General features: G+C 31.2%; 1 protein-coding gene across 1 annotated transcript in view; it reads left to right on the plus strand.

Annotated features, from left to right (window-relative positions):
- Positions 1-13,398, plus strand: part of LOC124533905 (heparan sulfate glucosamine 3-O-sulfotransferase 1) — a 54,000-nt gene that overhangs the window by 19,416 nt on the left and 21,186 nt on the right. Inside the window, exons 2-3 of the mRNA XM_047109481.1 lie at positions 10,697-10,724; positions 11,970-12,213. Coding sequence (XP_046965437.1) covers positions 12,113-12,213 — 101 coding nt within the window. The 5' untranslated portion in view covers positions 10,697-10,724; positions 11,970-12,112. The remainder of the gene's footprint in view (positions 1-10,696; positions 10,725-11,969; positions 12,214-13,398) is intronic.

Raw genomic sequence — 13,398 nt, forward strand, 5'->3', positions numbered from 1 at the left:
TTAATAGAGATTTTAATAGTAGAACGTAATTAACGTTATATTAAAAAAAAATTTTTTATTTAACTTTGCGTTCGTTTCGAGTGTATTATATTTTTAATAAAAAAATAAAACGAAGTGCAAATCTGATTTCAGTAAACAAACTTTAAATATGGAACGAAACTTCGGTTTATAGGACGGGGTAACTTTATGCGGAGATCCGAAAGGCCGTTTTATGATTGGTCGTAAAAAAGAGCCTCCGTGGGGCAATTTCGTTCTTTAATTAGCTTACATTCTTGTTTTACAGACACCTTTAAAACAGTAATGTGAATTGTTAAAGTCATTTGAATTTCATGATATGAAGGTACAATAATTTTGAGGTTAAATCAACATCAAATACACATTACTATTCATATTTTATATTTGACAGCTCCATTAGAAGCTAGCGATAACTTCGACTATTCAAAAATATTTTAAATTCTGTTTTAGTTTTTACCCATATGACTACATATGGGTAGGCAGAAGGGTAAAGACTATCTGGAGATAACTGGTCATTTTTGCTCGTAAACTATAAGAAGTAATAATCAACGTACTACCAAATAATCTTGTAAACTAGGATGTAATGTGCGTCGTTCCTGCTACACTGGATCACGCACCCTTTTAACCGGAAAACGAATACTAAACTTTTATTGTCTAACATCCGTTTAACCCCAAAGGTTTAAATTCCTTTTTTATCTGTTGCTTGCATAACTCAAAATAACCACGAGTTAAATTTCATGATAAAAAAGGTTTGAATAAATGTGTTTGTTAGTTAGGGTACTTTTTAATTTTATATGGGAACGTAATATGTTCTATGCATCATAAATATATAAACTATATAAAATGTCAATAGTGCAATGGCTTGGGGACAGTTTACTGATAAAAAAGTCGCAGGTTCGATCCTGACTCCTTGTGCTATGTCGTCCCCACTTATAAAAAAAGCCTGATCATTTTGAATCCAAGTTTTGAATCAACTAAAAACGTTTGAGTGCCAGTATCTTGAGGGCAAGCTATGCAATAAAAACTCGAAACTTATTTTATTTGAAACGTGCCCAAGTGCGAATTGGACACCTGAATATTTTTTTCATAAAATTTTATTCTGCAATTTGTATTTTAAAATAATGTTATCAGAATTTAGAAATCGTCTCTTAGGACGTAGAATAGAATAATGCAAGGTTTTTGTATTTAAGGTTACTGATATTTATTTGAGCCCCTAGAACTCTTTCCGATTTTATATTAAATATTGAGTACAGAAAAAAATAAAAACAATTTTTCATTATATAAAATATATTTTATAATATTTACTTTATTATTGTTATAAATATTAATATTATTATAAAAAGAGTCACACATGGGGCATCACAGCATAAGAGGTTGTCATTTCGGTCTAACACACGAATAGGTCTTACACCAAAGCAAGCAAGTAAGCAAATAATTATTAAATTAGGTCTAAATCAATAACGTTATTCATAGCTGAACTCCCTATACGAGTATATTCATGCATTAAATAATTATAATCTAAGATCGACCTTCAGACGGAGCTGGGGTGTAGTAATCTAGTACACGTCGCTGGTTGTAGGTCTCACATCATATAAATACACTAGTGCATTCCCCTTGACCTAACCTTCGCCTATGGACAGACGGCCTCGATATTAAAAACTACAAGAATATAAAGGGTTAAGCTCAGTGAAAGGCTTAATGTGTAACTCAGTTATTAAAACAGACATAATTAATGTGAAATACACATTATCACATTGAAAAAAGGACAAAATTAAAATTAAAGTATTCTTTATTTAAGTCATTAAAGGTCTTTTCAATAATTATGTTACTGTGTTGAAATTTATGCAACGCTGTTACCGGTTCGGAAGGTAGATTCTACCGAGAAGAACTGGTAAGAAATTCAACAGTTACTTTTCCACCATTTTAATTTCAGATGATTCTTGCTTTTTATGTATAATTTTGGATTGAGTAATATTCCCGTAAAACGTTTGTTTTTGACATGAGAGTGAATTGTTTAATAAATAAATTTAAAGTAAATTTTTGTATTCTAGTAATATGTCGTGTCGTATATGTATATAGAAATAGAGTATTTAAAATTGTAATTATAATGAGAACGCGCCTCTGCTTAAAAACGTATAGCAATATATATACATATTTTTTTTAAGCATAGAATTATTTATATTATTAATCTGTATATAAAAAATAACTAATATTAAATTACAAATACAATAATAATTGAATATAATATACAGTCGTTATATTACATAGTCAAATTTAAAATAGTCTCTCCTGGTTCGTACTCGACGCAAAGCTGCCCATAATGCAGGCTGCATTTCCACGCTGTACGTCAATGGACAACCTCTGCGCCAGGTAGGACCCGGAGTGACTGTCAAATCCCCTCTCTCAAAGAGTCACTGTCGAGAAGAGTTCCAAGGTAGGGGGAAGGCAAAGCCTGCAACCAAGCTCCAAACTCCGCCCTCGACACCGCTTTTAGTCTGGCCAGATCCACTCCACCAGCTGCACTGACCAGCCGGTCGAGCTAAGACTTGTACCCCACATCGTCCCAAGCACGCTGCCTTTCTGCAAATCCAGGAAGGGGTGCATTCGGGAAAAGCGTCTCCCACTCCGCTACTACCTCAGCAGCATTTATTTATTCTTACATTATTATATAGTATTTATAATTATGTCCAGAATACAAATTAGCCATTTCCTACATTTCAATTGACTCACTTACATTTAGGTACATTCCTACATTGGACGAAACTCTACCACAAAGTCCAACCACCAAGAAAGTAATTGAAAATAAATTATAATTTGATAACATAACAATCATTTAAATTACAATGCTATAAAGATAAATTTTCTTCTTTTAGCGAAGTAATTGGATTGATTAGAGCTCCTTAATTACCAGGAAAACATGAATGCTGTGTTCATTTTGAAGAAAAACCCATTTAAGGCTGATAAAGAAAGATTTTTTTACGCAAACGAAGATACTATTGTAAAGTGTAATGGTTGAATATCTCATATTTTATAATTGAAGTATTATTCATAAGATTATATATAGGTTATTTAAATATTATTTGTTACATTTAATGAGTTGAGTATAAATATTTTTTGAGTCCTGCCCAAAATTACCGATTAGCGGTGGAGTGTTTTAATTTTATACAAAACCACTAACACATATACAGCTATCGTTCAAAAGAACTAATTGTAAAGATGAATAGATTGTAGATTTCGAAAAAAAAAACTTCAACATCAATTAATGTTATGCAACAATTAAATTACACTGCAAATTGAAACACTGTTAAATATAAATACAACAAAAATTTAATAAAGAATTTCCGGAAGTAATCTCTTTAAGGGATAAGCTACCGTTCATATTTAATTCTCTTTTGATATAATCTTATCTGAATTGTTGTGGCGCGAATGGTAAATATAATATAACATAGAGTGGAATAATTAATTTCTTTCGAGATGAAGTTGTACATTTAACGGTATCTCTTAAAAAAAGAACCGTAATAGGTATTATTTATGGAAAGTTCGCAAGATCGTAAATATTGTACACAGATAAGGGAAACATCTCTGCCCATTGTCTGATTCGGATCTATTGTTAACTGGTAACAATGGCTGAATTAATCTGTGATTAATATCTTTGCAATGTTGTAGCTGATAATTTATTATCAATAGCAGAGTTTCGAGCATTCGTTCAGCGAACGTTAAAGATAATGTACAAAAAGATAAGCGTATCATTATTCATCATTATTATTTTTATCAACACGCTTTCAAATGAAGATGTTTTGTTGGTGACGTGTGATATGAGCTTTAAAGCAAAACTAATCGTAAATCAAAATTATTGCAAACTATATGACATGTTAAGGATACGTCAAAAGACTTGAAACAAGTAAAGAATATATCGTCACATTGTTGCCATCAAAACAAAAAAGGAAGTAGAGACCGGCCACTTGTGGGTAAAATATTAAATGAGACTCTTAGAGGGTCCAACCAGATCAAATACCGACTCCGACACATATATCGGGAGCACCGGACGAAAAGAGAAGATGATTATTATTATTAAATTATTTTCTCTAAATATTTTTTTATGGAATATGTTGGCGGACGAGCATTTGGGCCACCTGATGGTAAACATCACCCATAGACAATGACGCTGTGAGAAATATTAACTATTCCTTACATCGTCAATGCGCTACCAACCAACCTTGGGAACTAAGATGCTATGTCCCTTGTGCCTGCAGTTACACTGGCTCACTCACCCTGCAAACCGGAACACAACAATACTGCGTACTATTGTTAAGCGGTAGAATATCTGATGAGTGGGTTGTACCTACCCAGGCGGGCTTGTACAAAGCACTACCACCAAGTAAAAATGTTTGTATGTTTACTTAACAAATTAATTATTAAATGTGGATTTATCATTTCGTTTGATTTATAAGTAGAATAAAAAGCAAGGTAAACCGACATATGGGTCAAAGTAAGTAACCATCGCCCATAGATACCACTGTAATCTGAAAAGATTAAGCCATCCTTTCTGGCTTTAATGCCCCATCGACCGTGTAATCTAAGGCGATATTTTTCCTGTAACTGACTGGTGTAACACACCTTTCAAATAAGAACATGGTTATACGAAATATCAATCCTCTAAGTACTCTACCACAAGTAATCCTAGTTGGATAGATCGTGTAGGCAGTTGTTGAATCTGTTAAGTACTTGAAAATCTACATAATTATGTTAAATGTGATATTAGAAAAAATATCTTAATTTGACTATTATATATTTTTATCAATAAATTTGTTTTTATATAAAACAATGAATTTATCGTTACTAGATTAGACATCGTAGGTTTCTCAAAATTAATTATCTATGCATCTAAACATCGTAACTTCCCTTTATCCACCTGTATTCATCATTTCTTTTTTGATAATTTTATTCACACAATTCATTTATATCTTTTGGTTTTCTTTTTGTAACGAACCGTTCGTTACAACATGATGCGCGCGCTCTTATTTACTTTCTTAATATATTAATTTAGTATTATTTTAACGATATGTGGTGTCGTGTACGTGCAAATAGGCCACCTGGTGGTAAGCGGTCTATAGACTGCTGCTGTATGCAATATTAATAACTTGCATCAGAAATGCGCTAACAACCCTGAGAACTATGATGTTATTTTCCTTGTGCCTGTTGTTACACTGGCTCACTCATCCTAACTGGAATACAGTAATACTAAATATTTCTGTGGTGACAGAAAATTATAAGTTAAAACTAAGCTAGCTAAGCACCTATAGATCTAAAATTAAAAAGATATACATAACCGAATCTGAAAATAACTCTTCGGTACACCTTAAAATTAGAGGCCTTCGGTTACGTTACACCATGCTTATATTATTTATAGGTTTTCTCTCAGCTTTTTGGTTACTTGGTCTACTTTAAAAATTCTGCTTTACGGAATCATTACTCATGAAAAAAAATCTAGATTAACTGGATAGAATTGTCTAGCGGATAAACTTTTAAAGTAAGAGCTCTCGACAAACTATCTTAAATGGAGAGCTGTGTTAAAACTTTATCATAAGAATGAAAGAAAGTATTTGTTATTAAAATGACGTAAGTCATAAATAATAATTATAAAAATAGCACACAAATCTTCATAAAAAGGAAGTTTAGTTATTGCTTTTCAAATTTGCAAATCAAGTATTTTTAGTACTTATAATATGTTGCTTTTGAATGAACTCGTAACAAAGTAATTATGTAAACTAATCTAGTTATTATATTTTGACCCAGTTCTAACTTCCGTATCGATTTGAAACTTTGCAAATAGGTTTATTTGAATAATTATATGTAACAATTAGATACTATCCTACTTATCTATTTATAATAGTTTAAATATGTAACGTGTTTTTGAATATGTACCTGATTAGGACCAATAATAGAAAATTATTAAATGTTTATTTGAAATAACTTAATTCGTCAAAAAATAGCATTTTATATGTAAAATGCTATTTTTTGACGAAAAGTATTTTAAACTATACGTTATATTTTAATGTGTTTATGGTATGGTTTTGGCGTCAGCGACAGCGATAGCATTAAAATCCAAAACAGGGAGAAAAATGCAAAAAATAATTTAGACCATTTATAAAATGTAATATAAGCTTATCACCACAGTTAAACACAGTTACTGTCAGAGTGACTTTCGCGACGTAGATGCACACTAGGAAAGATTTTCTTAAATGCTGTTAGCCCTCAGTCAACATTAGCATGTAATCCTTTCTCGAGTATTTATTATGAATATTATAATTACTTTATTTAGCAAAAATTTATAGCTGTTATTATTAGTCATAGACGGCTTTCAATTTAATATAAAAGTTTATTTTGCTGATGTTATTTTGATGTTAAAAAAATCTTTTATTCTATTCTATCTTAGATAAATGTTGAATTACAATTGATGGATTCGGTAGATTTCTATAATCTTAATTAAACTAGCAAAATCGCGCCCCGCCACGCTAAATTATCGATGTGCATTAGTAAGAGCGACACTCGTGCTTTCAAATTGTCATAGTGTGTGCGAGATGACTGATGTCAGAACCAAGATAAGATATATTATATATAAACAACATGAGAAAAAAGAGGTAGAGGTGGTTGGATGTAATACTGAAAACAGTGGGACTGGATGAAAATAGCTATAGATGGAGATGAATGGACGACTTTAATCTATGAAGAGGTATTTAATAATAGTGATTTATTTTACTTGTAATATTTGTTTTTTATTTGGATTTTATTAATATTATTTCGTGTTGATTTCTTATTATTGATTTTTAAACTTATCGATTTTAGCTTTAAGAATTCTACTGGACATCAATTTATGTAATTTTTATTAAGGAATAAACAAGGTATAATAATATTTAACAGCTGCTCTCTTAGCGAATTAACAGACTTATACAATAAATAAATCTAAAATGCCTCCCGTTTTTCTTACTGATACAAAAATACCAAGTTACTTTACTGACTACTGATATTACTTAACTTGACTTACTTCTGATATGTTTAGTCTACATTTCATCTACTACGTTATATTGGCCTTGTCTGCTTCGTTCAATGCTAATGAAATGAACTATAAATGGTTGTAAAATAAACCTTTCGTGTAGAAAATCGGAATAGATTCGATTGTTTAAACGTTTATTTGCTTCGGTTTTACGATCGATTATACGATTGCCATTTAGGTATTTGTATTGCAAATCTATTGAAACCTCTTTTATTAATTCTCCATGCACAGAGTAGTACTTATACGTCATAAGCTTTTGTCTTTATCTGTCTGTGGGATCTGGGACTTTCCAGTACGTAATTTACAGATTTTATTGCAATTTTTGGAATTAAGTTATTTTATGTGGCTTTTTAGTTATAGAGTCAACTGTAAAAAATTGTATGGAAAAAGTATTATTTCCAGGCGCCTGTTATCTCTCTTTCTTTTTCTCACTATCTCTTGTCTCTTTCGTTTATATACGGTTTTATTTCAACTTATTTTTGTTTTAATTGTCAGGGGTTTTTAATAAAAAAAATATTGCATTGTGTCTATATTTAGTAATAGATAAACAGCGAAAGTATTTTCTTCAAATTTGATAAATAAAATATTAGAATATTTCCCGGTAAAAATTAACATCACATAAAATTATACTAAACCCGAGGTATGACTGAACATAGTAACTGAGATTGATTATCATAAACTATAACCAATTCATAAACAAGATATCGATATCATCAGAGCGTTTTATATTTATGTAAATTTTAGTTCCATATTTAAACGGCAAATAGTCTTTACTATTTAAGAATTTAATGTTGTAAAAGTGACGTCACACATTCGTTGCCATGGTAACAGCGAAGTCATAAAATTGTTGAATGAAACATATAAATTAAACCTTTACATGCGACCGTCTGCAATAACAGTAGCGATGTAACATAAAAATGGATAAATGAAGACATAATTGTTATCTAAGTAATTCACTCGCTCTTAATGATATAATACATGATAGTTAATATTTTATGTCTAGTTACATAAACAGACTAATGAAATTTCCAGCATTAATGTGTTTTTATTTTATTAAACATGTACATGTTGGAGATCAATGAGCAAGTCATAAAAGGTAGCCTATGTCCAATTAAAATTGGAATTTAGATTTCCTACATACCAAATTTCATTAAATTCCGTTCAGTGATTTGGCTATAATAGAGTTTTGAGCAATTTTAATATTAGTATAGATACTTATAACAAAAATAAATGAAAGCTTAAATAATAATAAACACGCCAGAAGAATGTATGGTATATATATTTATTTTTTATATTATTGCCCTGAAGTTAACAAATCGAATTTTACAATAATTATTAAATGTCGTTCCATGCGCGACTCTCTCTTGTTTTTTTAATAATCCGTTTGCGCGGGAAAACATCATGTATTATTTTATACAGCCATATCAATGACGTTCTAAAATCGATTAAACTACACACATCAACATTGTCTAGGGATATTTTGAATTTACTCAATTATTTTAACATTTATTAAAGATAACATGCAACATGTTTATATTTTTATAAAGCCCATTTATCTGACTATACTCCAGAATAAAAAATAAACCATATTATTGTGCGTAAACAATTTTATCCTTAAATAAAGAAAAAACGTAAAATAATGGTAAAACTAACAATTAATGTTTGTCTCAAGAAAATGTCAAAAATGTAGAAAAGTTATTGTTTTTAACAGTCATATGAAAAAACAGTAGTCTGTAAAACTATCCAGGACATTTATAACGTCCTGCAACAATTTTTCATACTTTGGATTAAGTTATCCAAGTCTTGCTGTGGTATATTGTCCCAGGTCTGACTAAGATGCAAAAAAGTGGCTCATCCGTCGCAATATTTGCAGGAAAATTCCTCGAAGCCCTTCTTTGGAGTATGGCCCACGCGTCCTCTATGGGGTTTAGGTCAGGTGATTGAGCTGAGATTGAGCGGGACAGCCTAAGACCGATACGTTTTGTTCCTACAACCATCTCGTCACCACTCCCGCTGTGTGCGGACGGGTGCTATCGTGCATGAGCGTAAATTCTTGGCCCATTTTTAGTCTATGGGGCTAAATTATTGGCACAAGCATCTCTTGTCGTTGATTGGTTATGCGCTTCCCACCTGGATATCTTTCAGTCACTTCACCAGTGGCACGGTAGCATGACCATAACCTAGATATGACGTTTTGTCTTGTTTCAATCTCCTCTGCAATACTCTGTTGAGTAGCCCCAGCTTGGAGCATGCCTCCTGCCCTTAGTATTTCTTCTCTCGTTAAATGGCACCGCTGCATGATGCACACAATAGGTTTAACTCGAAATTAATCGATAACTTGTTATAAAACTTAAATTGGACACAAAAAAATATCTTAATATGACGGTAGGTAAACAAAACCTTCGGCCATCGCTACCATTATGTCCCGTAAAAATTTTATTTTTATTTATTTTTTTCAAATTCAAATTTAGAATCTACCAAGAAGGTTTACAAAATAGTCTATCATCAAAAGATTTTAAAACCGGATATGATTTTTTGAGTTTAAGAATTTTATATAAAATATCCCTAGACGGTGTTGATGTGTATATTACGAAAACGGATAAACTAAGCAAAATATGAGATTATTAATTATAATATTAATGTATTAGCATAAAGAAATATTTCTAACAATAACAAATCGTAAAATAAAAGGGTAATAATAAGAAAAAGCAAAAATATATTATTACTTATTTTATTTTAAATATAGAGCCAAAAACCTGTAACTCGATTTCAAATACAAACAACATAACGGTTTTGATATCTAAGTACCTACGCATACAAAATTTTAAAAGCAAACTAGAACTCGAATGATAATCCACCTAGATTTTACGAGGTACAATTGTTTGCGACTACAAACGGAATAGAAGGCAACGTACTGCGTTGAACGATGGAGAGCACCTCAAAACCGATTGCTGTATGCATGCTGTTATGCTGTATGCGTCCAACTTCGCTTTGCTTTTACGAAAAATATTATTATTTTAACTAAACTATATGTGTAGGCAAATTGCAGTTATTTTTTTTATTTTATTATGTGAAAAGCTTTCTCTCTCCTGTGCATAGTGGCGGATTTACCAATAGGCTAAGTAGGCTGGAGCCTAGGGCGGCAGAATTAGAGCGGCGGCAAATTTAGCCGAAATTTATTATTATCTAACAGAAATTAAAAAAATATACTTATAATTATAGGTATACACATTACGTCCGTAATCCGTATACTCGTCACTACATAGCGGGTTGGAAAATAATGTAGTAACTGACAGAAATATCACCTAGTTTATAATCACACTAATAACGTGAAAAAACCGATGGAATGAGACGACAAATCATAAATCTTGCAAAAAGGAGGGGCGGCAAAAATTTAATAGCCCACTAGCCATCTAGCGGCAGATTTGTAAATCCGCCACTGCCCATTTAATACTCTATCGATCTATCTGAGAGAAGGGTCTGCTTTCCTATAATTCATTCATTTCGCACTATTCGACGTACTGTTTGAGATAGATCTGTTCTTACTGCATCTACCCATTTTGAAGTAGATTTATGTCTCGTTAATTAGTTCATCAATGTAATTAATAATATTTTCTATTGTTACAGGGGTTATGGTGCGGTTCTATGTAACATGGTATGTAAAAAAACAAATATATTTTAATAAATTTATATATACATATATAAGGCTTCTATTTGCAGTTTCGTGTTTTTAAAAAATATATGTACCTATTTCACTAGATGAATAACGAAGCAGAAAATATATCTTAAAAAAACCCCTACCAGTATAATAAATTCCGTTTTAAAGGCATGGCATATATTTTTATGTAAATGTAGAATTTGCGCAATAGATCAGGATCGAACTAGCGACATTCATGGCTAGGCAATCCTTTTATATGTCGAGCCATTGCGATGAATTTCACTAGCAAGTGGACATTGATGGAATAACACACAGTCACAACATAAATCATGGATTAATATAAAACCTTTTTCCCAGAAAAAGAAAATATAACAAGTAATTTCATATTTACAGTCCACATAAACGAAGCCACGAGCTTTATGCTACGTTTAATTAAACCAAACTCATTAAGAAAATATTTATTGGAAAACGTTCTACAAAGAACGGTTCCAATAAAATACTAAGCTCTTTGTTTATGTACATATTTAGCTAGCTTTGCAATAAAACTAAAAGTTTAAAAGCATAGAGAATTAAAATAAATATTTTGACATTGCAATTCTAAAAACAATATTCTTATTTATTGGAAAATATACTGGTATCCCTTATAAATATTCAGTTGGAATAATATTTCGCATTACGTTGTACAAATTATTTTTATTTTAATTCAAATTGGTTAAATTCAAGCGGACTTAGTTCGAATATTTATTAATTGTCGGAAGTTGGCCAAGGCATTGGTCCAATTGATTATAAGTGGTCACCTCCAACCATAGACCTCGAGTTGTGTGTGACAAAGATAAATGATATATAAAAATGATCTATATGTATATATATCTGTTAATTTCGTTCTCAAGCTGAAGAAATGTTTAGAGAATGTAAATCCAATTAACCAGTTTCGTATTTATTCCTACGTTTATTTTGTCCAAAGATTTTATGAGTTGACGTTGTAAAATGTTTTCAAGAAGTTGGGATGGCGCCAATTTTTAAAGTATTTATATTAGCCCTTTTAGGCTCTCCATTTTAGGACATTGTAAATTTTTTTTTAATATTTGGAACTGTATATGTAGGTCATTTAGAATGTTCATATAATTATAAATTATTATTAATTGATATAAAAAGCTAAGGTCAAATTTACTATAAATTATATTATTATTAATGTACCTATGTATATTGTATATATTGAAAAACAGCAGAGATTTGTTTCAGAATCAAAATATAACAAACAAAAAATGAAGAAGAACAAGTAACAAACTTAACGTTCGTAAACGGAATTATCGCATGAAAGATATTACTTTACACGAGTACAATGTAGAAAACTGAAGGACAAGGGCACGTTAAATGGAAGACACATGGAGTCGCGGGCGCAGATGAGTCAGTCTCTGCCAACCAAACATCACCGACCCGAGGCAACCTACAGGAGCTGTTCGCAGTCCTTGCCACTTGACATTCTGTAAGTAAACACAACAATTAATAACATTAGGTGCTTTAATATATATAAATATGAATTAAAAATACTGTATAAATCTTGACCGCGTGGAATGGTGAAGAATGCTAGCAGCATTTCTCCGTTGAATCGCATTTCCGATCCTCAAGGCAAAAATCGAACCTCTTGTCACCAGTGGAGGCAATAAGGCGAGGCGATATACTTTTAATGAAGCTTTTTAAGTAAACATAGCATATTTTATCCTTGTCGAAAGTATCGAAAAGTTATAAATTTAAAAAATGTGATGTCAAATAGATAATTTTAATTAGTGTTGTATTACATAATTAATATATGTAAAGGTATATTTTATATTAAAAAGCTTGTTACTGTTTATTATTATAAAAGGCCATAAAAGCTAAAAACAAATTTAAAAGTTTAGTTTGTTACCAGCAGGAATTAATTACAGTAAAAGGTTAAAATGTACGTTTTGCGGTTGGTTTATGCTTCGTGTGTTTCCAACCAGCAGTTATCGGGAACCGTTGCGTTGGAGGCTTTTGTATATCTGTCAACCCGCTTAGTACTACGTACACATGAAACGTTCTCTTTCATGGGCGAAATGTCATTTTCAGGACAAAATGTCATTTATACGGGTTTCAATTTAAATGTTTTACATTTTATTAACATGTAATTAAATGATTAAATTCAAAATCAACTATACTTAATTAGTTCATTCCAAGTACTTTGATAGTCAACTTTAAAAGACAATTAATAATAGCTTACAGCTTTTAGCAACGTTTTACTATTTTCAAATAATTACAGTACATCAAAAAAGTTTCCACTGTTCGGCGACTAGTCCGTAAAGGGTGCCGACTAACTGGCTTCTTTTATTATAATCAAGAGGCCGACTAAACGATCGACTAATCAGTGTCTGTAAAACCGACTTATCAATTAGTCAGATAGTCCTTTAAATTAATCGGTACATCTCTACAGTACGTATATTAACTAAACACGAATATATAAGGTTATAATTAATAATTGAATAAGAATAAGAAAATCGGTATAATAGTATTTTATAAAACTTCAATTAGCTGGTTAATTAAGTTATTTATGATAAAAAAATAATGTAAAATTATTGACTAAAATATCTGGGAGGTAGCCTCTCCAGGGTTATAAGGTATAAAAATCAATCTATCAACGGTTCAGTATGTAGAT

Source organism: Vanessa cardui, chromosome 11, assembly GCF_905220365.1.
Source record: "Vanessa cardui chromosome 11, ilVanCard2.1, whole genome shotgun sequence".
NCBI classification, from domain to species: Eukaryota; Metazoa; Arthropoda; class Insecta; order Lepidoptera; family Nymphalidae; genus Vanessa; species Vanessa cardui.